The 25117-nt window shown below is 60.3% G+C and overlaps 1 protein-coding gene and 2 long non-coding RNA genes across 4 annotated transcripts in view; 2 read left to right on the forward strand and 1 right to left on the reverse strand.

Annotated features, from left to right (window-relative positions):
* Positions 1–25117, forward strand: part of DLGAP2 (DLG associated protein 2) — a 693677-nt gene that overhangs the window by 580815 nt on the left and 87745 nt on the right. The window contains 1 exon segment of the mRNA XM_049106698.1: positions 5429–5640. Coding sequence (XP_048962655.1) covers positions 5429–5640 — 212 coding nt within the window.
* Positions 172–5777, reverse strand: LOC112656555 (uncharacterized). Of its 2 annotated transcripts, XR_003134453.3 has the most exons (5): positions 5702–5777; positions 5105–5484; positions 2515–3229; positions 2347–2436; positions 172–2193 (listed from the first exon to the last, which is right to left on the reverse strand). It is a non-coding gene; the product is annotated as an uncharacterized LOC112656555 (long non-coding RNA). The 2 variants fall into 2 exon arrangements; XR_003134454.3 differs by lacking the exon at positions 5105–5484 and having other exon boundaries at positions 5702–5763.
* LOC125754513 (uncharacterized) lies at positions 6970–16005 on the forward strand. Its single transcript, XR_007408931.1, has 2 exons — positions 6970–9339; positions 9915–16005. It is a non-coding gene; the product is annotated as an uncharacterized LOC125754513 (long non-coding RNA).

Raw genomic sequence — 25117 nt, forward strand, 5'->3', positions numbered from 1 at the left:
ATGAGTCCAAGCTCTCCTCACTCCCCTGCTCACCAAAAACTAGACAGACATGGATCCGAGCTGCTTGTCCCCTCACCCTCGGCGGGCACGGGGCTTCGGCGGGCCCGTATCATCGCTCGCGTCTGAGGGACACATCGGAGTGTTTAGGTCAGAGCAGACTGCACACGGCACTGCAAGGAAATAGGGTGTATTTTATTCCCCGAAATGGCTCCTGCTTTCCTATTTTCTCCCTCCATGGGCAAAGCACCCAAGGTCACACTTTTAATGAGCATCTCGCTGGTTGAAGGCTGAGGGGTCGGTCCTGTGCTCGGGGAGCAGGGGCTTCAGGAAGGGCTCATGATGGGGGGGCAGACGCGGCAGGTGCACCCGCCTCGCTGGCGGGAGCGTGGCTCCGTGACCCTGAGCGCCCTATCCCCGCCGTCCCGCGGGTCCCAGCACCCCCTCCCCCGCCTTCCTGGTCTTCTGCTTGCCCCCAGTGTGTGGTCTCCACCCGCAGGACCGTCCTGGAGAACCAGCAGCCTCGCAGCGGGAGGCTCTGCGGTTTTATCGCAGCTTCGTGTCTGCCGCTGTCTCCAAGGCAGCATCTCCTTTGGGGGCTGATGTAGGAAGCTCTTCCGTGCTGATGGGTGGGGAGACGGGAGTGGGTTGTGGGGCCCAGCCGGGCGCCGCCTCTCACTGGGAAGCACCCTAAAGCCCTTCTGCACGCGGTGGAGTCTGGCCTCTGTCTTTCACCAAAGAGAGCGTGTCTATCACTTCTGTACGGAGCATCTAAGGGGCCCCAGCAGGCAGGGCCCTGCCGTGTGCTCCCCGCGACTGAGGTGGGAGCCCCGTGGCACGGGGGGCACGTGTACAGGGGCGACCCCATCCACGGGGCAGCCCACAGTGTCCACACCCCATCTTCCCTCTTGTTTTGCCCACACTCGCCAGTCTGCACCCCGGGCTGCATTTTTTGTGGAAGGATATTGGGATTTCAAGTATTTCCCAGCCTGGGCTGAGCTTGTGGATGTGAGTTTGCAGTTCCATTCGAGAAACCGTAATAAAGGCACCGTGAAAATCGTAAATCACCATATAAACTCCTGATTTTGGGTGAGTGAATATCTGTTTCACCCAAGTGTACAGTTCAGGACGACTCCGTGACACACGGTCACCGTGAGTGTTCACGGTAGGAAATCCAGGGCCACTGCGACCGTGAGCAGGCCCCGGCATCAGGTTCCTCGGATGCAAAGGAGAGACCGTCTCCCCGCATGTGGGGACCGTTTCCCGAGGATTGCTGGTCTGCAGGTGGCGCCGGGGTGCTCGCCGAGCACCGAGGGGGTGCGACCCCAGCCGGCCGCGGGCCCCCGACTCCCAGCCCAGCCACGCTTCTGCTCCATCGTGTGTCCACCTGCCGTCGGGCGGGAAGCGAGAGCCGCTCCGGTCTGAGCTTGGCACCTGAATGGCTCACAGGGGCGAAACCAACACAGAAACAAGCAGGCGCGTCGCACCTCCGCAGAGGAGCCTGGGTCCCAGGGCCGACGTGGTGGCTTCTCAGGCACCGTGCCCGGGAGGACGCACAGCCCGCAGGAGGCACCGGGCACCGGGGTCCGCCCGTCTGGGGTTGCACTGGGCGGTCCTCTCCCGCGTGGGGGGGGGCGCATACTTGGGGGTGCCCAGCGGCATCCCCGGCCTCTACCCGGGCGCCGCCGGCAGCAGCACCCTGGTTCTGAGGACTCAGAGCTGCCTCTGGGTGTTGCCAGATGTCTGGGAGCAGAACCCCAGCGCCCAGCAGGAACCACAGGCACAGCCGCAGAGCGCCAAGCTTGGACCCAGAGGGATCAGGAGCCTCAGAAGCCCGCGCCCTCCCAGGCTGGGGAGCAAGCCCCGCAGGCCCTCACACCCCCTCCCTGCACCATGTCCTGCCCCTGTCACCCTCCCTGTCTCCAGGCTCGGCGGGCGCCTTCCCACGAGCATCTGCTCACATCCTCGGAGGTGGGCACGGCAGCCTGACCACACCCGCTCTGGGCTCCTCGTATTTGCGACACACACGTGGGATCGCCTCGACTCATGTCCTTGACAGCGGCTCCCGGACTCCTCGGAACGAGCGTCTCACTGATAACGGACAGTGCGTCACGCCCCCGGACTTTTCTACGGTGAACCTATGCGGTCCACCTGCACCCAGGGCTTGGAGCATCTAGGTATCTACGTATCCAGACTCTAATATAACAGAAGTAGAAAGAACATGACGTTTAACAGAGCACGTGAGTTCGATCATGACCACGTGTGCAGCCTGAAGGGCTGGGAAGGTGGTTTCTGGCCAAAGACTCGGCGCAGTTTGGGCTACGGATTGAGACTACTGCGTTCACACACCTGCTGGATTCTTGGAGATGGTACTAAAGTCTTGGTAGAATGTCAGACCAAAATTCTCCCTTCCCTTGATTTACGTGGTTACTCACATTCCTGAAAAATTCATCGTGCGTTAAATCTGTGCAAACCACAGACACACCCACCCACACCCACGCCCTTTGATTTACATACAAAACACAGAGTCAAGGCCTGTGTTGGACGGGGAAACCCGTGCACGATCACGGAAGTGGCCGAGGCTTCGCTGGGTGGACTGTGCCCCACTGTCCTGAGCAAAACAGGCCCCTCGGGCCCTGGGATGCCGGGAACGCCCCCGGGTGTGGGATGGCCGCAGCTGCGCCCCGTGTCTGTGACGCCCCAGAGCCGTGTCCTCCCCTGGGCCTCAGAGGCCCAGCTGCCTTGCTGCCGTCCATACCCCAGGAGGCACCAGGACGGGCGTCAGAGTAGAAACCGCAGACGTCACGGCTCACGACGTGCAAGTAGGCGATCGGGGTAGCCGGTGACCACTGTGTGCAGCCAACGCCTCACCGGATCCGCAGAGGCCGGTAGCTGCTGTTCAGAGAACGTCGCCTGGGTGCTTGCTCCCTGCAGACACGGAGCCACGGACTGAGCGGGTTGGACGTCCCCATCGGCCGGCCTCGCACACCTGCTGCAGGTTTTCGACACCATGATGCACCAGGGAGGTGTATGGACGGGGCACGGCGGCGCCTCCGCGTGGCTCTCCCGTCCTGGGGTCGTCCGGAGGCACACGCTGTGGAACCGGTAACCTCACCCGGCTCTTCACTCTGGTTTACGCTCAATTGAAATTTTTTCTGTCAAAGGCTATGGACTGGCTTAAGTCAGAAACAGGGAAGTACAAGCTGGTCTCGCTGGTTACTTGATTCACCAGCTGCTGGAAAACAAAAAACAAATTTTACATTTTTTTTTTTTTTAAGGGAAGTGCTTCTGATTCACAGAAATTTTATGGAGCCGCCAACAGGAATGTGTCCTTGTGGCACGTCTGTGCCGCCAGCCTCCTGGCTCCCTCCCCAGAGCCCCTCCTCCAAAGGCCTGCGGCAAACCCAAGTGGGTCAGAACCCCAGGCCTGCCTCCAGGGGCCTCCCCCACGCCCCTCTCTGTCCACAGCTTCTGCTGACCTCTTGCTTCCCCCCGCCGCCTGGGCGTCTTTCGCCCTAATTAAGTCACAATTCATTTTGCGGCTCTTCCGCTGCAAAGTCTCATCACTGAGACCTTATTTTTCTCAAAGTAAAGATAAGTATTTTCTTTCTCTGAGATAGGCCCCAGGTGGAAAATTCAGGAAATGCAAGCACGAAGAGAGCTGACCGAGGAGCCCATGATCAGCTCCCGTGATGACCCCGTCCACCCGCTGGTTTCCATGCCTCCTGCGGGCGTCTGTTTAAAGTACAAAACCGCGCAGCGCAGGTGGTGCTTCCACGTTGCTTCCTCCCCCGTGAACCCGTCTCCGTGTCCACACACGCACTCTTCGGCATGACTGTTGTGTGGGACCGAGCCGCCTGCGTGGCATGACCTGCTCGGAGGTTCCTCCCTCACCAGTCCCTGGCACCGAATCTGACAGTGTGAGGACGGCCTCCCGGGAGCCTCGCCACGGGGCCCGAGGCCGTCACAGGCCGTGGTCTTCGCATACTGTGCCCCGTGGACATGTCCTCAATCCTGTCTCCACCCGCGTGGAGACTCGCACAGGGCGCCCAGCTGCGAGGAGAGGCTGCAGGGTAGGGTGCTCTGCCCGCGAGGGTGCCTGGGTGCCCCTGACCCCATGTGGCCACCTGGACGCTTCCGTTCGGCGAGACCAACCCCTCATCACAGGCTCTGGGTCAGCCGCGCCGCGCGTTCCCGCCGCGTCCAGCCGCTCCCTGTGGACCCGCACCCACTCAGGGGCACGCGGACTGGATCCACTGGAGTCACGCCCCCGGGGCCGCAGGGGCTGCAGACCGTCTAGACCCCGTACCTCGCCACACGCCATGGCTGCGCTGGAACCTCAGCGGATCGCGCTCCCACGGCCTCCCATCCTGGCCGCCACGGGAAACTGTCTGTCTGCCGGAGCGACGCTACGGCCACGGGTTTTAAGGGGCTTTCCGTGGACAGCATCACTTCTCCAAGCGGGCATGAGCAAGGAGGAGGATGGAGGGTTCCGGGGGAGGCGGGTGTAACCCTTTGCAACAGAGAAGAGCTGACTCTGAGCACCTCCTCAGGTGGGACTCTCTCCCTTCCTTCCCCACAGCCGTGGGTGCAGACCGGGGGCCGGGGGCGGGGGGCCGGGGCCGTGCCCCTGCGCTGGCCGTGCCGTGGGCCTTCTCCACGCCAGCTGCGGCCTGTGTGTTTTGCTCTTGTAAATGTGACCTCACCTGCAGGGGTCAAGGTGGTCCAGAGCCCCCCTGGGACCCACAGAGCTAAGGAGTGCCGGCCCTGGGTCTGGGGGTCACCTGCAGACTGGGCAGGTGACCAGGGGCGGCCGGACCTCTGCTGCTTGTGGAGGAGGGAACTCAGCTTCCGTGGTGGGGGCCAAACACCAAGGTGCCGACCGGCCACCCTCGGGCTGACTGAGCACAGGGACCCCACGCAGCCAGCATCACGGACCTCCAGCCTCACCGGCTCCGTTCCTGCCCCAGGGCTGAAGCCCAGTGACCCAGTCCTGTCCCCCCACCTGGCCCCTGCTCTCGCCTTCTTCATATCCTCCATCCTGGAGAACTCTCCCCGCCACCCCGCTCTCCGTCTTCTCAAGGACAATTTTAATTTCCTTTTGTACCAGCAGGGAATCCATCTAAGATGCAGGCGGCTTGGTTTCCCCTGTGCCGAGGTTACAGGTGTGTTTACCCTCCAGCCGTCTTCGCATGTTGTCACGTTTCCATGTTTATGCATCAGTTTAGTAGCGGGAGAAAACCACGATGACACGTGAATGTCCTTTTAGGATGTGAACGACAGCTCCAGGAAGCATCCCCGGGATGCACACGCTGGGAATGGCACCTGGCCGCCGGGAGCGTGTCTTCTGGGAAGCTCAGGGCGCCCGTCCCCCCAGGACCCCAGGCATCTTGGGGACGCCTGACGCATGCATGTGTCTGTTCTCCCCCAGGTGCCTCAAGACGAGTGGGCAGGGTATCCCACGGGCGCCAAGGACGAAGAGATCCCCTGCAGGAGGATGCGGAGTGGGAGCTACATCAAAGCCATGGGCGATGAGGAGAGCGCGGAGTCCGACTCCAGCCCCAAGACGTCCCCCACGGCGGCCATGCGGCCGGAGCCCCTGCTCAAGCCCATTGGACCCCGGCCCCTGGCCGACCTCCAAACGTAAGGCCTCTCCCCCCCATCCTCCCCGCTGAGGCACAGGTCCTGCTTGGGCGGTTCCCACCTCATGTCACCCAGAGCCGCTCTCCTGGCCAGTGTCCCCGTCCTGTCTGCGGGTCCTCAGACCCGGCCGCTTGCCCACATTGGGGGGTGGGTGTGACGTCAGCACAGCTTTGTGAGGACGCTGGTGGGCAGGAGCTTTGTCTGCAGGGCAGAGGGGGGTATGGTTCCTGAGGACGGTGGCGTGTGCTCTGCAGTGTCGTCCACAGAGAGTTCGTGGGTGTCCAAAGTATAAGCAGGGAAACGTTGGGAAATAGAATATTAGCACGACGGGAACACACGACTCTCCACACGCGTGCTGCTGCGAGTATCTGGTCCCTCCAGGTGTTTGGACACCGCCAGGTTTAGGGCTGCCTACTGCTTGCAAAATGCACAGAACCTCTCCCCCCAGGTCACCTGCTCCTCGTGGACTGTGGGCTGGAAGCCTCACCAGCCGTGGGGGTGGTGATGAGCCGATCCGCGCACGCTGTCGTCCTACCAGGGCGGCCCGGGGGGGGAACTGTTACCTGAAAACCCTGAGGCAGGGAGAGTCCGTCCACAGCACTGCCCCACGTGGGTTGGAAAGAACCCCCTGGAGGCGAGCCCACGCCGGGCACACCTGAGCCGCCCGGGTCGCCCGCCTGCGGGAGCCCTATGGCTCGCCCCACACCCCGCCCGTTGCCACCCCATGTGACCACCGGGCTCAGATCCTCCTCTTGGCACGTGGCCACAGTGGCTCAGTTGTTCACTGTGACCTGTGGCGGGAGGATGGAGCCCCCGGCCGAGCACTGATCTCGGAGTCACCCCCCACCTCCTGCCCCCGGCCTGGCACGCACGGGAACAGCAAAACCCTGTGATCTCCCCCCAGAGCCCACTGAGCCAGTTCCATTAGCCCGCGGGACTGCAGATACTGGGTGTCATTGGTCACAGGATCTTACTGGGCGCCGCGGGGCACCGTGTCTTTGCGGCTTGGTCTAGGTTACCGGCACCGGTCAGGCTGGGCGTGGACGAGGGGTGCAGCGGCCGCCAGTCCAGTGTCCCTCCCCGTGTCTCCGATGTGCCCCACGTGGCGGGGGGGGTCGGGTCTGCTGTGCCCCACGCGGATGGGCAGTCGGGTCCCCTGTGCCCCACGTGGAGGGGTGGTCGCCTTCCTCAGGCACCAACCAGAAGGGAGCCGCCCTGATGGCAGCAGGACGCGCTGCGGGGAGAGCGGGGCCCCGACAGTGCAGTGGCAAGGAAGCGGGTGGAGCCGTGTGGCTGGAAGGCTGTCCCCAGGGCGACGCCAGCCCGACCCGCCGCCCCCGTGGGCAGACAGCCGACCCCGCCGTGCGCCCACCCCTTCCCTGGGGTGTGGGAGGTCACAGGTGAGGAGGAGCGGTGGGCGAGCCGTAAACCGCCCTGGATGGAGAACAGCCTGCCCCGGAGCCTGGGCTCGAGCTGCCGCCTGCGCACCTGGTCCCGGCTCCCTGGGCTGCGCGTGGCCGCGGACCCGAACTGACGCTTTGAAGGTTGGTGCTTCCTGTACGACTGTGTGCGTTTAGGGCAAACCGGAGGGAAGGGAAAGAAAAATGGGCTGTTTTCACGGTGAGTGAGGATCGGGCAGTTTCAGAATCGGGAACTTGATGTCTGTGCCCATGGGATCCCCGCCCGTCCCTGCGCCCCAGCGACAAGCTCGCCTGCCGCCCCGTGTGCCCGTCCTCGAGCTGCCCTCGGGGCACTGAGCTCACGTGGCCCGTGGGGGGCACAGGCGGTGCCCACCCCGACGCCTCCTCACCCAGACCCCCGGGTCTTGGACCGGGTGCCCGGGCGGCCGTGCTCATCAAGGCGCCACCCAGTACACTCAGAATTCCCCCCAAAACCCCAGGGTGATGGAGAAGCCCAGGCCGCCTGACCTGGTCATGCAGACACTGACCGTCCACACAGGGCCGAGCTGGACCTGCACACGCAGGCCAGGAGGGTTGGGGATGGGTAACTCGGGCGCCCAGTGCTGCTCCTCATGCACATCCACCCCGTGCCCGCCCGCGGCCCCCACACCCTGTGCGCCCTCACAGAGAGCCCTGCAGGTGGGCCTGCGTGGACGTCATCCCACGGCCTCATCTTCCAGCAAGTATCAGCGCATGGTCCTTTCCCCACACCTAACAAAAAGGGAACGGGGAGGGCAGGGCCCCAGGAGGTGTCCACGGGCTGGCTGTGGGGCACCTGCGGTGTGCGTGGAGCTCCGCGCCGTGGGTTGATGTCCTGACATAGGAGCTCTGAGGTGGCAGGCGGCCATCACGGTCACTGACCCTGCCGGTCAGCGTCATGCACGTCACCTTGAGATCCTGTACATTTCAACGTGATTCATTCATTCTCATTTTATGTGACATCAGCCACGCTCAACTATTGACTCAGGGCAGCTGTGACTGAGCCCATTGTAGGGGACAGACCCCCCCACACCCAGAGACCAGGAACAGCATGTCACAGGTGTGACCACAGGTGTAGAATCAAAAGTAGTGTCTCCCTCGCCCAGAGTGCGAGTTCACCTAAGGACAGTAGGACGTGCCCTTGGAGACCAGCAGGCATCATGGGAAGGCAGAGGGGACCTGGTGACAATGTGACCAGGTGGCCAGAGGAGCCCCCAGGACCTCAGGGGGGTGGATGGGGATCCCAGGTTAGCACCAGATCCTATAGGACACCCAGCCCACCACACACCTGTCGGTCACCACACCTCCTGTCCTTGTGATCCCCCCACACCTGCTCCCCTCACCCAAGCCCCCCCTCCTGTGGTCCCATAGCACCAGGGATGCTCATAGCTGCTGTCAGGCAGGTTTGTGGATCGTTGGAATCCTCTGGATCTGACACCTGCAGTGATTTCGTCCCTAGACCATCTCTGTTAAGTTTATCCTGTACCTGAGGACGGCGAAACCCACCTGATAGTCCTCAAGGTTTGTTTGTCATAAGACTGAGGTCTCCATGTGCCCGAGCGGGTCCCTCCAGCCCGCCGCACATCCTCAGCAGGGCTGACTCACGTTCCCTGGCGGCTGGCGGATTCCGGTGACCGAGGATTCAGGTGTGCTCAGCCCCCTGGGATTTGTGCTCCGGTGGGAAGGGACGGGCTCTGGCCGCGGAGCCTGGTGATTGTGGCTTAGGAGCAGCCTGGGAGCCTCAGGAGCACGTGCCTCCCATCGCAGGAAATCCCTCAGGAAACCAGTTGTGCCCACACCCCCTTTTCCACCTGCCAGAAAACCAGGTCTTTGATTGGCCGTTATCAGTCCTTCACCACCATCGAACGTGAAATCCCTCCTGTAGAGAGTGGATTTTCTCCTGCACGTTGCTGACCTCTTGCCACCGTGATTCTGTGCAATGCACCCTTGCCTTCCTGCTGTTGACCAAGGAGAAAACCGTCCTGTCAATAATGGGACACACGTCCTGCTTGTACACAAGGACGTGTACCGTCCCCTCCCTGCCTTCTCCAGAACAGCACATGAGGGAGAGGCTGCACCTCAAAGGAAGAACGAGGCACCAACCACCAAAATCCTGCACACCTGTCCTGGGGCCTTTGCGCACAGAGCCCTCCCTGTTGTGCCAACCCTTCGGGGCCTCAGACCCCATGCCTGGGACCGACCCATCTGTAGGTCAGACCTGTCTGCGTGCAGACTCCTGCGGAATGATCACAAATGGAAGGTAGGGTTCAAGCTGCTACTGAATCCAACTTACTGGGTTCTTAAATCAGCTTGTATATTTATTCCTGTCGGAGATCACGGATTCACAGAATTTGGTTTTGATTATTAGGTAGACCAACTAATTTCATGTTGGGGCCTTTGGCATTTTGTTTCTCTTTTCTTTTTCTTTTTTTTTTTTTCCTGGTTACTTGAATTGCAAAGTCAAAGCTGTAACCACTCTGAGCATCTCTGAGTCACGTCTTATGAAGACAGCATTTTATATTTATGGAGGAAGGAGGCCTTTCTTCCAGGACGACTTCATAGGTAGAGATTTGCTCTGGTGGGTGTGAGTGTGAGGATCACATTGGTGGAGCACCTGGGTGGCCCCGTCCACTAAGTGTCTGAGTCTTGATCTCAGCCCTGGTTGTGATCTCAGGATCTGAGCTCAGCTGTGCATTGGGCTCTCTGCTCCATGTGAAGCCAACTTCCTAAAAATCCTATTGGTAGGTGTGTGTACATGATATGTATGTGTCCACGTACACGCACGCGTGTGTGTGTGTGTGTATCTATATATGTTGTGTGTTCGCTAACTTTCAGATGGAGAAGACATATCCAAATGTTACTCCACGGCGAGAAGCCACAACACAATAACGGATTTGAATTCATAGAATTAACAACGTCTTTGTAGGAAAAAGCAAACCAACCAACAAAGTGAAAGTGCTGTCACCAAGATAAAATGGTCATTAAAACCTGGGGAGATGTGTGGTCATTTAAATAACACACGTTTATATTCTTAATATGTAGACACACCTTACAAATCCATAAGAAAAAAAGCAAACACTGTAACATAAACACGGATAACGGCCAGGGGGAGGTTGCTCACGTACCTTAAAAATCCACAGAATGCTCTGGAGGGTACTTCGCGTGTATTGAAAACCAGAGATGTGATCACTTATTCTGAAGAAATCCCTGGAAGACACAGAACCACAGACACACGTACAGTGATGCTCACTGTTTTGTTGTGAATCCTCATAAGGGATCGTCGGTGACCTCAAGGCCCCGGGGTGTGTGTGTGGGAGGGGGTCCCAACTTGGGGAACCTGTGAGGACTAACGTGTGCGAATGTATCCATCACAACAGCGTGAGGAACAGCCAGAGCCTGCCCCACGGTCCTCGGCTGCAGGACAGAGTGAATAACAGACATGCAAGCACTGGGATGCCATCGATGGAATATTCCGAAACACTGCAGGTTTGGCATGAGGCCAACTGGTACGTGTGGGTGTGGTGACATCAGATTATATTCATTTTAAAAAGGAACATGTAGAACATGACAAACCTCATAAAGCGGACCGCGGCTTGTGTAACACGGACAGGGATACAGGCGGTCGTGGCGCGCTCGTGACGAAACGGGAAGGCTGCAGGAAACAAGCGGGGTGTGTCTAGGCCGTGAGGGGACGTGGGCAGGGCAGCCTGTGTCCCTCTGCAACGTGGCGTCAACACCACCACTGAGCCGACTGGCACAGCGTGACAGGGTAACTCTTCAAGGCGGAGCATGTGCCACACGGGTCGCTTCACCATGTGGCCGGATGCTGGGTGGTCAGTACACAGAGTCACATCCAGTGGTGTCCACTTAGGGCTTGTCTAGGAAGGCGGCATGGATGGAGTCGGTGAGCAGAATTCCAGGTCAGCCCGCCATGTAGACAGCGGAAGGCCCGTCGGTGCCACCCTGCCATCGGGAGGCCCGGGGCCGGGAGGAGCAGGCCCCCAGGACCGACAGGCTCCGTGCCGGGCGCTGGGTCCCGCCGGGAGTTAAGCTGCTTGGGAGGCGCCTGTAGCTTCCGGAGCCCCCAACCCCAGGCGTGCACACCGCCTGGCTCTGCCCGACGCCCAGGCCTGCGGATGGGGCTGGAGGAGAGGCCGCGCCCCACACCGGGACGCGGGCAGACGGCAAACCCACCCCGCGGGCGAGGGGCCCAGCCCGTGACCCCTGCATGCGCCGCACCCCCTAGGGGCAAGGTGGTCAGTGCAGCGGGCACGGGGGTCGGGCCTGCGGAGGGCACACGGGGCGCCGGTGCCCCCACATCCCTGCCTCCCCCACAGCGAGCACACGGTGGCGGCGGACAGAGCGCCACATCCCGAGCTCTGTGTGTGCGCCGTGGCCGCCGTCTGCACGTGGGGACCCCGCACAATCCAGACGCGGGAGGAGGAAAGCAAAGGGACGGAGTGGCCAGAGACGGGAGAGGATGGGACAGCGGCGCCCAGGCCGGGCGGACCTCTGCGGGCCGCGCAAAGGCCTCCTGGCGGCAGGGTTGTGGGGGTTCCCGGGGGGTCGCGGGGGGAGCCGGCCAGGAAGGAGGCTGCGGGAACCTGCACACAGATCGCGGCAAGGGGCGTCTCGCTGATAAGCTCCCCCGCAGGCTCTCGGGACTCAGGCCGCATCCGCCAACTTGCAGGTAGGTCCCCAAACGTCACCAAATGGAAATGCGAGGACAGAAAGGGTGGGAACCAACGTGGGAGAGAGCTGGCGGCCGGGCGCAGGCCTGCGGAGCCTTCCTGGCGCCCACGCCCGACAGCCGGCCCGGAGCGCCCGAGGCTCAGAGGCCCTCACGGGTCGGGGTCAAACTCCCAGAAACCCTGGGAATAAGAGAAAAGGGAGGAGCCTGGGAGGATGGAAGAGGATCGGAAACTTGGGGCAGACCCTCGCCGTGGTGCTGTGGGAGCCAGGACCCAGGAGGGGCCCTCCTGCTGAGCCGCGGGGAGTCAGGGCCTCGGGAAGCCGAGCCGGACCGTCGCCAGCCAGCGCAGAAATACCAGAGGCACCGGGGCCGGCGCCAGCAGATCCCCCGCTGACCCCGAGCCGCAAAGCCGCGTCCTGCAGAACCAGAGGCCGCTCACCAGCACGGACGCGGCGCTCCGAGGCCAGCTCTGCCCCGGGAGGCCCAGGGGCGCAGGCGGCCGCACGTCCCCGTTTCACTGTGTTCCTATCCAGGCAGCAAGACACTTCCCGCACCTGCTCCCCCATCACTGCAGGTGGGAGGTGATGGGAGGAGGAGCAGAGGGGAGCCCTGCCTGCAGGTGAGCTCCGGTGTCCCTCCTGTCGGCACCTGCCCTGAAGAACAGAGCCCCCTCGCTGTCCAGACACACACTGGGTGAACTGGATGATTGATCGGCAACTGTCCCAGAACCCGCAGCCCATGACACGTGGTCACAAGGTGTCGGTCTACTCAGGACCCATCAGGAACGAGCGACCGAGGGTCCCTCAAAGCCGCTTTCCTCATTTCCTGCGCCGTCAATCTTGGCTTTTTGCTGTTTCCTGATCCTGGGACCGCATTTCGGGTTTGGGCTTGAAGTCTCCTTCGGACCACTGAGCTCCCGGCACCTCTCATGTAGCCGACCCCACGCCGACCTCCCCGTCAGCCTCCTCATTCTGACCCTGGGTGCCCGGTGATCTTGGCCGGGTCCCACGGCAGCCCCCTCCCAACCCGTCTCCGACCGCCTGGGGGACGCAGTTCTCACAGCTCCAGGGCACGGGGTCTGCATCCCCGCCCCCGAGCAGCAGCCAAGCCCCAACACACCGCAGCCCCCGGCACTCCCGGGCTGGGCTCATCCTGCAGAGCCCTGCTCGGGGTCGCGTCCCCCTGGGCGTGTCCCTGGGTCAGGTGCCCCTGCACGGTGCCCCCTACTACCCCCAGGCTTACCTACCACTACCACACACCTGTTGGCTTCCCCCGTGACCCGTGTTGCCTGTGAGGGGACAAACGTGTTGTGTGTCATTTGCCCTCACTGTGCAGCACATACATGGAATGGGTGAGCAGGGCTGGCGTCTTGTGACCGGCTTCCCAGGAATCCTGCTAATCAGCTCGACCCAGGAACTGCTCTGGAGAGCGCTCTCGAATGAATCATTTGTAAAGATCCTGAAAATGGGGGATCATCAATTTTAAAAACATGTGTGCAGCCGATTCGTAGCCACCCGATCCCGTACGCTCCTCCCTGCGCGTCCAGAACAGGACCAGATGCAGGGATGGTCCGGGGGCTCTTCCTGTCCCAGGGTCCGGTGACCGCCAGCCTCGATCTCACCTGCACCTGGTTTCGTTTGCATAGCACCTGCCACACGCAAGAGCCCAGGCTGGAGACCAGAGTCCACGTCCTTTTTACACAGCGTCACATACGCTGTGGCACCGTGTAGACCTAGGGCCTCCTCGGAGGTCAGAGAGTAGATGTGCTATGTTCACCCGTTACCCTCTCGTTGGGGGACTGTCCCCGAGGTCTCACTGCTTGTACTGCTGCCAAGAAAACATCCCTGTGGCGGTGCCACTTCTGTGTGTCGCCAGGAGAGCATCACAGGGACTCTTTCGGGCAGCGTCTGCCTCTGGGTCCTTGTCCTCGTCAGCATGGCTAAGGAGCCTCTGGCCTGGTGGTAACTCCAAATGAGTTTGATTCATGGGTTCTCTTGTCCCCTTAATCCATGAGCAGTTTCATTCTCCACCTCTACACAGGCCTGAGGGGTGAGCATTCTGTGGAGATGCCCCTATTGCCCAATTCCCTAAAAATACAGCAGGACAGGATCTTGGTAGGATCGTCCTTCTGAGGCACAGCTTGAGAAGCTCCTAATTCAGGCGGTAGCCTCAGCCCAGGTACTGGCCCCTTGGCAGACATCACTGCTGGTCCGGGCGTCCCTGGGAACCGTTGGACTTCAAGACACCAGGGTCTTGGAACATCCTGATGGACAGTCCCGTGGGGCACAGGATGTAGGCCACAGTGCGCCGCAGCATCAGGGTCATCCCGAGAAAGGGAGGAGGCCTCTAGGGGGAGGCCCAAGAGTGTCGCCAGAGCCAGACTGTGTCCTCAGTCCCTGTGTTGGTTTATTAACTTTCTATTGTTTTCTTGATTTCTAATACACTAATTTATGCTTCTGTTAATTTTTTCCTATTTCCTTATAATCCCATTTTGTTGTTTCCCTCATTCATCCGCTGATTGCCTGTTTAGAAATGAGAGCTCAGAATATGAGTATTCCTAAGAGTGTGTCTTTTGCTGCATCTCATACATCTTGATGCGTGGTGCTTCGGTCCTTACTGCGTTGTGGATATTCCTCAGCATTCCTGATCTGCACTTTGCTCAGCACTGAAAGAATGAAGGAAGGAAAGGTGCACTCACCAGGATACATAAGCCACTATGAATTATTTTTCTTCCTTTCAATGACTTTTTCAGACTTTTACAATGTATGATGTCTTTAAATATAGGTTGCATTTCCTCTTTAGGCCTTTTGGCGGGGAGCTAGGCTGAGAGATGTGCAGCAAATATTACCGTTTTTCCTCCCCCTCCCATTTTTCCCATTTCTGATTAAATGAGCTCTCAGTTTTCTCAGAAACCAAGTCATTCCCACTAACTCTCAAAGCTGCAAGATGCACGTGTTCACTCTTCGGTCGAGGCATGAGCTGTTTTGGGGCACCTTGCCGCTACTCGCCTAACCCTGACACGTGCCTGCCCGCTCGGAAACTGAGGCGTCTCCCCGTTCTTCCGGCCCGTGACGGAGGTCGGACAGCCTAGCGGATGAGGATTGCTCACCCTCGGACAGTGACGGGTGTTGAAAGCATCTTTCTCTGAACACAAGTCACTCTCTTCGCTGTTGTAGACTCCAAAGTGTCTGACCGCACGTGAGTGCCCCAGTAACAAGCCAGGGAAGGCGCCTGACAATGACTCAGGATCCACCGGCCATTGAAAGGCTGTCTCCAGAGAACATGCTGAATAAGGAGGGAGCAGAGGCAAATCTGTAAGGTTCCGGGGCAAAATTAAATAACACGAAACCCAACATCCCAAATGGAGTAAAGAGAATTAATTCTGTTGAATCCATTGTCTTCTTTAATGTGTCATACAGAATGTATGAATCCATTCATTTATTCATCCAATAAGTAAGTGTGTGCTAAAGACTAAGTATATAAATAGTTGTCAAATAAGTACATGAATAAATAAATGCAAATATTGCCAGGACATTAACTAGGCACCTAAAAATAAATAATCAACGATTATGGATATAATTTTCACAGAGTTAAAAAAAAAAGTAAGGTTTTGATGAGCTAAATTATTTTTGAAATAAGTATTCTTATTTTTGAAGTAAGTGTAAAAATGTGGGTTTTTAAAGACCTTATTTATTTATCTGAGAGAAAGAGAGAGCAGGAGCCAGGGAGAGGGGCAGAGGGAAGGAGAAGCAGAGTCCCCGCTGAGCAGGGAGCCCCGCGTGAGACTCGATCCCAGGACCCTGGGTTCAGGACCTGAGCTGATGGCAGACAAGCCACCCAGGTGCCCCGGGATAAAAATGTCTCTAAAATCTGTTTCACTGAGAAATTTGGAAATGTAAATCAGACTCCTTTATATTAATTCCACTTACACAATTCTAAGGAAACAGACAAATTTCAATAAAAGATTTAGTGACAAATGAGGTCCTAGAAGAAATTCCAGTTCTTTGCTATTATTGGTGCTAAAGAATCAATTAAAACTAAGTATCCATCAACATGCAAGGTGATCTAGTCACTGATGTGTCACCAGTGAAAACATTGCCAGAGAGGTTCTCGCTGTGTAGCCAACTGGCCACAGTATCTGCAGGGTCTTTGCACCTGAAACCCCAACGCTGGAATTTTCACAGCACAGCTGCCAGGACCCCGGTGGACGAAGCCTCCGGTAACCGTGTTCTGTGTGCTGCCCTGTGAGTGTGGCTGGGACCAGGCCCCTCGAAGAAGTGGCCCAGGTGGCAGGTGGACATGACCCTGGCAGCCGGCCCTCATCCCAGAGCCTGCGAGGGCAGGAAGGGAAGGCAGAGGTTTGCGGCCGAGAAGGAGTGGACAGGCCGTTCATGGCCCAGAGATGGAGGGTCCATCTGATTTGGACTCCAGGAGTCAGTCCCTTAGGGGCTGAGGGACACCGCCACCTGTCAGCAGGGACAGGGACCCGTGCCCTACCTCTTGGGGCGGAGGGACGCCACCAGCCGCCAGCAGGGACAGGGACCCACATCCTACCTCGATGGGCAGAGGGATGCCACCAGCAGGGATGGGGACCCGCGTCCTAACTCCTGGGGCCAAGGGACACTGCCAGCAGGGACAGGGACCTGCTCCCTACCTCCTGGGGCCAAGGGATGCCACCAGCCGCCAGCAGGGACGGGGACCCACGTCCTACCTCCTAGGGCCGAGGGACCAGAGCCTGGGTCCGGCGCCACGACGCCCACCTGATCCCGGGGTGGTGGGCCTGCAGCTCCCCGGGACCCTCCAGGTTGGTCATGACTTTATACAGCGGATTAGCCAGATTCTCTAGGGAAACAGCGCCAGTAGGGCACATGCACCCATGTGCGTGTGTGTGTGCATATCCGTGTGCATGCCCGTGTGCATGCATCTGCATGCATGTGTGTCCATCTGCGTGTGTGTGCGTGTGTCTGTGTGCATGTCCGTGTGTGTGCGTGTCCATGTGTGCGTGTGTTGCGTGCGAGTGTCTATGTGCATGTGCATGTGTGTCCATGTGTATCTGCATGTGTGTGCATGTCCGTGTGCAAACGTCTGCGTGGGTGTGCATGCGTGTCCGTGTGCAAGTATCTGCGTGTGTGTGCATGTCCGTGTGTGCGTGTCCGTCTGCGTGCGTGTGCATGACCACAGAGTGCGAGGGGCGGCTTGAAGGAGCGGGCTGACATTGGGCGCCCCGGGGCAGTGAGGTCCCTCCACTGAGAACCCCAGGGCTGCCCAGGCCCCGCACAGGCCACGGGCTGCATCCCTCGGGCTCCAGAGGCGTGTGCTGCACGGGGGCGGCAGTCACGGGGACACCGCCCGGAGAGCGAGCCCCTGGAGCGCGTTCCTGCCCTGTGTTCTCGCTCAGGCATTTTCTAGACGTTCTGCAGCGGCGCAGGTGAGTGTTGGCGCGGGCGCGGAGCCCACGTGGCGGCCAACGGCTGCTGTTGAGGCGATCCTGAGCGTGGTTCCAAGGGCCCCGCGGCCGCGAGAGGGGCCGACGCACAGGGGGCCGTGCCCGCCCAGCCCGCTCCCTGGCCGAGCGCCGCCGAGCACCGAGCACCCCGCGGCCTGCTCCCTGGCCGAGCACTGCCAAGCGGGCCCAAGGGTGGGGTGTGTGTCGCTTCCCCGCGGGGCACAGACGAGCCCCAGGTGGCAGGGCCAGGCACACAGGTGATGGCAGCTTGGCCTGCAGGGGCGGGGGGTGCTCCTCCCTGTCCGTCCCCCATCCTGTCTGTCGCCCAGTCCTATGCAGAGGGTCCTGGGGGGGACACTCCTCCCTGTCCATCTCCCGTCCTGCCCATCCCCCTGTCCTGTGCTGACGGCCCCGGGGGTGGACGCTCCTCCGTGTCTGTCCCCCAGGGAGACTCGTTCTGCCCCCGGGTACCCTGCACCCCACCTGCACACACGCCCGTCGTGGGCCCCATCCCTTCTAGCCTTTGTTCAAGGCGCCCAAGCAGCCATCTCACCTGACATGGACGATGGAGCAGGAGACACACGACTGTTAAAGGACCCTGCAGCCCTGCGATGTGCACGTGCTAACGTTTCATGTATCCTCCCTGCCCCGCTTGGGAGCCTTCCGTGTCCCCTTGGGGCAGCGGGCAGGTGATGGCCGTCCAGTTGGCCCCTAGAGGTTCAGGGCTGAGCAGCACCCAGGCGTCTTGGCTCTGTAGCCTCCCCTTCCAGGGCTCGGGGCTGTGTCCTTCCACCCCCCCCCCCCCCCCCGTGAAGCTGCCCTCGCACGCGGCCACCCATGTCGCTGTTCCCGACGCCACCCGTTGGCCCCGGGGGAAGGAAGGGGGGGGGAGGACAGCGAGGTTGGCCGCTTCCCCCGCAGCTGGGCTGTGGGCCGGGTCTGGGTCCCTGGAGGCCCCCATCTTCCCTCCCTTCCCTGCCTCACGAGAGACCCGCTCTGTGTCCCCTCTTCCTGCCCACGGCCTCTCTCCCAGCACCACCCCACAGCCCACGCCCGCCGCGTCTTCAGATCCTCAACTATGGGGCTTCTTCCTCTGGGAACAGGAGGCATAAATGGGTCAAAACCAGACGCCCTGAGTATCTGCTTGACCTGTGGGCTGTTGGCAACGATCGCTTCGCCAGACGTGCAGGTGCAGGTTCCTGCCGCCCCCGTCTGCCCCTGCCCTGCGCCAGGGGACCCAGGGCTCCTCAGGGAGGGGAGAGACACCCCTGCCCCCAACAGAGAAGACACGCTTGTTCGACCATGTGAGTGTTTGTATGGATCCTGGAGCTCGGGCATCTTGCTGCCATGTAACGAATTCTAACGCAAACTGCAGGGTTGCCTACGAGGTGAATATGTCCGAAAAGGACACGATGAAAGTGACAGAGTGTTCTGGAGAGTCCGCCCACCTGGCCAGGCAGAGGGAGGGTGCCCGGGGGTGGCCGTGAATGGGCCCGGAGTCCCGCATCTCTCCTCCTGGACGGTCCAGCTTTCTCCCCCTGGGGGCCTGGCCCCACTGCGAACACCGCACACCGCATATCCCTCGCAGCAACACTCAGCCCCACTCTCGCCGGCCCCCAGACCCTCCCGGCTCCAGCCATGGTGGCCACCCAGAATCTCCCCGCCGCGGCTTCCCCATGGTTGGAGCCGTGTTGTTCCCACAGGACTCTCCTCGTCCGCTGCTTCTCGCTGCCCTGAGGTCCACCGCATCCCATAAAAACCTCTGCGTGAGTCACGAGGACCGTGACTATCTCCACAGGCAATGTCTCCACCACCTTCTCAGGTCTCCCAGGTCAGGGGCCGGGCTGACGTGCAGGCCCTCCCCACGTCATGTGGTTTCCGCAGATGCCCCCCGCCCCCGTCTGCCTCCTCAGGAAGGCCTCCCTGGCACAGCGAGGTTGGATCCCGAGCATTGATCATAAGGACCCGTCCAGGGTCTCAGATCCCCCTGAGGTGTCAGCCAGGGCGGCTTTGACTTCCTTCTCCACCACACGTGTCATCACAGGCTGACACTCATGGCTGGGCAGGTCACACAGTGAGCTCTGCATGTGCCATCTTCCCGCGTGTCTGATGCTGTGACTCTGACCTCCGTCCCCTGTGCTTCCTGCCGGAATCACGACCTTCTCAAGTGGAGGCGGGCGTACGTGCTGCTGCGTAGCATCCCCTCATCGACCGCAAGGATGCCTGTGACCCCCACAGGGCACACTCACGCTTGGACGGAATTGCCTTTCGTGACGAAGGAGCCTGCGCCTCTTGCTTTATAGAGCGGCAGGTCGTTGAGTATTTAGTATATGAAACCAACAGTCAAAAAATAGGGAAGGTTGAAAATACGGGAACAGAGTTTCTCTACTGAAGTGGGTGTGAATCTCAAGTGGTCCCTGGTGATACCCGCGAGGCGGGCGGCTGTCACCCGATAGGATGGGACGTGTTCTGCGGTGCAGACGGCGGCGTCTCGGGAAACGCCCGGGTCCTCCCTTTGCCAGACTTCACCCTCGAGGGCAGAGCACACGTCTGCTCAGCCTGACCTGCAGTGGGCACCTAACCTGATACCTGATGGGCTGCTCGGAAGGAAACTGTCCCCGGGGTCAGCGGTGAGGGGCTGCGGCCGCGAATGTGGGAGCTCTTGGCGACGTGCCGTCTGTGCTATAATTTGGCATCCCAGGAATCTTGCTTGTTAGACTAATAATTTTCTTAAAATTTTTTTGCCTGAAAGTCCTCCAGAGCCGTTGAAAAACTTCAAGTAGACAAACAGATTTCTATTTTGGAAAGATCTCTTTGACTGCGTGGGTACGATCCAGTGTCTGTCAAGGAAGGGGAGCCATCAGGGTGGCGGTGGGGGGGGTGACAGCAAGGGTCAGGTGCTGCAGGTGTCGAGGGGTAGAGCCCAGCAGGACGTGGCACGTCACATGGTTTTCCGAAGGAGCCGGCCGAGGAGCCCCTGGGACTGGGATGGGGATGGGATTGGAGGTGCTTGAGGTGCAATGGGGCAGAGGGAGGCAGCCTGCCGGGTCCTGCTTCAGGCACGTGGGGTTTGGAACGGCAGAGACAAGCTGCGTGCCCGGGTCTGGGGACCGGGCAGGAGGGAGGCCGTGGGATGGCCAACCCCGCCGACTGAGCACCTGCACACCTCTGCCTCCCGGGCTGGGGAGAATCGCCGTCGTGTGCCCTTGGGCTCCAGGGGCCGCGTGATGGGCTTCCAGCCAGTGAGTGTCAGTGGAGGGGACGTACGTTGCATCTTGATGAACCTGAGGCCCTCCAGAACTTTCTTTCCCTCTGCCATGGCGACTGGCCGTTTCTGGGTCGCAGTGGTTCCATCCGCCTGAGTTCCAGGGAGAGGACAGCATAGACCGGAGTCCCCAGATGGCTTACGGTGGGCATGTGGCAATGAGTGAAAATAAACCTGTTTTATTTGGAGCCAGTATTTTGGAGGCTCTGTTGCTGCAACATTACGTAGCCTGTCCTGGTGGACGCGGCGGAGATGTGTATTGGGAAATTATCACAAAAAGAGCTATGTGATGAATTCATGTGGGTGGGTGTGCAGGCCCAGCAAGAACATGCGGAGCAGAGGCGGGAAGCAGAGAGAAAGCTGCCTGCCAAGCAGTGTCCAGAAAGATGGAAGGGGAGACGGAGGGGCGGGGAGCGGCGCTGAGGCGTGCGGCCGGGGCCGGGGGCCCGGGAGCCATGGAGGCGCGGCGGCCGGGGGCGGAGCAGGTACACCAGAGCAGCCTGGCGGGAGGGCCCGAGGTGGCCAGGAGATGAAGTAAGTGCCTGGGGCCGCGCGGGTTTCGGGGAAGGAGGACCGAGGCTGGGGGAGCAGAGGCAGCCGGCGGGGCCGTGGGTGCGGCGCTGGGAGAGGCTGGGTGCGGTCAGCCTGTCGGACCCCCGCGGGAAGGGTGAGGTTCAGGGCGGCAGGTGCAGGGCGCGGGGACGGGACACGGGGTGACGTGCTCGCGCTCCTGCTCGCGTGAGGGGTACCTGCACCGGCTGCCGTCTGACTCGGGTGCGAGACGCTGTGCGTGGCAGGCCGTGTGGGGGCCCCTCCACTGGGCTCCTGCTCTGGGTGCCCGACCACAGCCCCCACGGCCTCCCTGGGAGTCTGCTCTGCTCTCCCCACCTGATCCGGAAGGTTCCTGCCGTGTCTGCTGGTTGCATAACCAACCCCCTTCCACGTCGTGAGGCCTCTGCCCCGGATGACGCTGACCTGCACTCTGTCCCTAGCCTGTTTCTCACCCCTTTATGTTGCTCCACCTGTAAGTACCGAGCGCCCCGGGCTCTGACTCTGCCTCTCGCTCTGACCTCTCCTAACCGTCCTGCATGACCGTCTCCATGTGCACGGCCACAAATACCATCTTTACGCTGATTCCCCCAGATTTGCATATTGACCTCTTGCCCCTGTCTGGATTCCACCTCAGTATGAAATGTCCCAGGGAGGGTTCTGCAGAGATATCCGATAAGCATCCCAACTCACTTGGCCCCAAAATAACTCTGGGCTCCCTCCCGTATCCCCAGTCTGCATGCTCATGGCCCCCTCTCAGGCACGGGACAGGGACTCCACCCCAGACCTCACACCACAGTCCAGGACCTGGGGGACCCCCAGGAGGCGGTGGGAAGGAAGAGGAAGAGAAACGGGCAGTGAGCACCACAGGGGGACCCACGCCCTCTGGGGACACATTGTTAGGTGTTTCCAATTTGCAGAGCTGTAATCATGATTCACAAGCAGTGAACAATTAGCTAAAATCAATAAGGACCCCAAATGGACTACAGACGCCAACGAGGTTCTTAGGCTCGAAGGACGTCACGGTGCTGCAGGTGGGGGCGGGCTGGGGAGGGAAGCAGCTGGGGACTCTCTGCAACATCTGACTCCACGCTCTGAGGCTAAAGACCAAGGGGTCCTAGAAAGGGGGACCCCGCTTCGGACACGTGTGTCTCACGGGCACTTGGGTGAGCAGTTCGAACCACAGCTAATGACTAAGTACATGGTGGCTGACGAGACCCACGTGTCCCCTTGCTGGAGGAGGACCATGCAAATGGGGGAAGGTGAAAACTTGAAATGAACCCCGTGGTGTTTTGTGGGAGTCAGAGAGAGAGGTAGGAACAACTCGGTGTGCACAGACACGGGTGGGTCGATACCGACGTCAGCCGGACACGTACACACCTGTGGCAGAGTGTGCATGCGCGGCTCTCTGGGCGCTGTCTGCAGAGGGCGCGGAGGCAATGGGCCCCGGGGAGAAGGGCACCCAGCGCCCAGCACCGGGGTGTAGCACCCACGTCATGGTCCCTAAACACCAGTCTCCTGTGAAAGGAGGTGTCTGTGCTCTTTGGAGAAAGGTCTGGTCCCGTGTGAGGCAGGGAACGTGCCGGGTCAGATGCAGTATCAGGCGGTCCCAGGAAGTAAGGAAGTGTTAACATGGGAGGGGAGCAGGTCAGAAGGATGCAGACACCCCCGAGCAGGAGCTCCGGGGGCCGTGCCTAGGACTCCCAGCCGGCAAAATAAGACAGGTTGGGATCCGTAGCTCATGCGTCCGTGCTGACCTGGATACGTTATTGACGCAGCAGGCAGCTGGGGGGGTGGGGGTGGCAGGACAGCTGTACCGACGGCAGAGCAACCGGGCAGACGGCCCCGGCGTATTCACTGGGCCGGCAGCGAGGGAAGGCGGGTATCCAAGGGGAGCGCTCGGCTCGCTGCTGGGGAGACACCCAGCACCCCCGCTGGTCCTCGTTGGGTGAGCCCTCACCCCTAGGACCCGGGGCACCACAGACCCTCGGGGAGCAAGCTCAACGGGGCTCCTGTGGAGTTCTTGCCAAGAATGCGTCCCCCCCAGCCAGTCACAGGGACGTCACGCAGCCCGACAAAGGGACATTTCTCTAAGCAAGGGACAGGTGAATTCCAAAGCGTCGGGGTCACGAAAGGCAAAGGGGGTGGGAGAGGCCACAGGTGGGCAAGAAGGGGCCCGGGACAACCAAATGCAACATGGGATCCTGGACCCCGGGGAAGGTCGTCCGTGGGGAGACATGAACTGCTGACCAGGCCTGTGTTTAGCGAAGAGTGTTGTGCCACGTGTGACATCCTGTGTTTCTAGTCGTACCACGATTATGTAAAGGTGCACGGGGGCGGGGGGGGGGTATTGTAACTCCGCAGTACTTTTAGGCCTAAGACAGGAAGTCCAAAACGACTGCAAGATAAAAGGTTAGGAGACCTAAATGTTGATTTTTGAGCTTAAGGATTTCCAAAATGTAGAAACATACAGATCCCATTCTCTGACTAGGCCGAAGCGAGAGAGAGGAATAAGCGCCCAGAAACACAGCAGCAAACACAACTGTACAAACAATAAGAAAACAGGGATGCTTGGGGGGCTCAGCGGTTGAGTGTCTGCCTTTGGCCCAGGGCGTGACCCCAGGGTCCTGGGATCGAGTCCCGCATCGGGCTCCCCGCATGGAGCCTGCTTCTCCCTCTGCCTGTGTCTTTGCCTCTCTTTGTGTCTCTCAGGAATAAATAAATCTTTAAAAAAAAAAAAAAAAAAGCAATAAGCAAACATCTTGGGATGACCCCAGAATGGCCCCTGCCTCCTGAGCATGCCCCGCGTCCGTCCACCCCCCGGCCCCTCCTTGGAGCCAGATGGCCTTCCTGCTCTTGCCCATGGGCCAGCCCGTGTCTGTGCCCTGCTGCAAGCCCTGGCATGGGTGCTCCCCACCTCTGGGTGACCTGGCACCATCGTGGAGATGGATGTGTGTATTCTCAGGCCCTGCCTGTCGGCCGCTCTGGTCTTCATGTCCGCAGATGTGCCGGCCTTGGGCCCGCTCCCAAGGGGACCTGCTCTTGCCTTTGCTCAGATGGCTCCTCTTTGTATAACTGATTTCTCCTGAGCTTTCTGCTTACGTGGCACCTGCTCGGTGGGACTGCTCCTGATCCCCCATCTAGAGCAGCGACCTTGTCACTTTGTTTTGGCTCATTGTCACCGTGTGCGACTTTCTGGCTTGACGGTGCTCTGTCTCTCCCTTGCAAGCCCTTTCTGGTCACACTCGCTGCCACCTTCCTCGCTCCTGGGACAGTGCGTGCCACGCAGAGGCATTCAGTAAATACTTGTCAAACAAGCAAATCAGTGGCCCAATGAATGAAGATCGTTTCAATGCCCAGCGTAGTTCCTGGCATGTATTAGATGCTCGATGCTTGTCGAGTGACCTCGGGCGCTGTAAGGAGCAAGACACCGTTCTGTGAGAAAGAATCGGATACTGTTGGTATTTGTGAGTCAGGACGTACCGTGGCTGCCACACATCATGAGATCGGGCCTGGCAGCCTTGGGCGTCCGCTCAGGAGCACTGGAGAGGCTCTAAGGCACCGAGCATCTTGGTTTCGAACATGAGATGTTCAAGCACAGGCGGGAAGGTCCTGGCTGATACACCCGACGTCCAGGCGGATGTGGCACAAAGCACGGGTCTGCGGCGGCTCGGACCTCGTCACTGCCACTCGGGGTGTCTGTTCGGCTCGTGTCTGCTTCACGCAGACTGTCCCCAAGCCGGCAGCACGGCGCCCGGCCGCTCAGCTCTGCAGCACCGCAGGGGGACACTGATGGCACGGTTCGTGTGTTCACGTGTTCGGTGCCCAGACAGCTGCTGTGCCCCCGTCTCTAGCTCTCCAGAAGCGTGATGAACCCAAGGGGGGAGACCCCAGCCCCGGAGCCTGCTCGCCTCCCGGGAGACAGGCAATAACCGGACAACTCCTCAGCGATCCCTGGGCGGCACGTATGGCGTGGTGGACGGTGATCGGTGCCACGGGGATGGGAGCAGGGCTGGGATCTGCAGGCTGGGGGGCTACCGCGGGACCCCGGAGCACGGGGAGCTCAGTGTGTGGGTCTCGGACAG

This window comes from Canis lupus, chromosome 37 (genome assembly GCF_003254725.2).
Source record: "Canis lupus dingo isolate Sandy chromosome 37, ASM325472v2, whole genome shotgun sequence".
In the NCBI taxonomy this organism is placed as follows: Eukaryota; Metazoa; Chordata; class Mammalia; order Carnivora; family Canidae; genus Canis; species Canis lupus.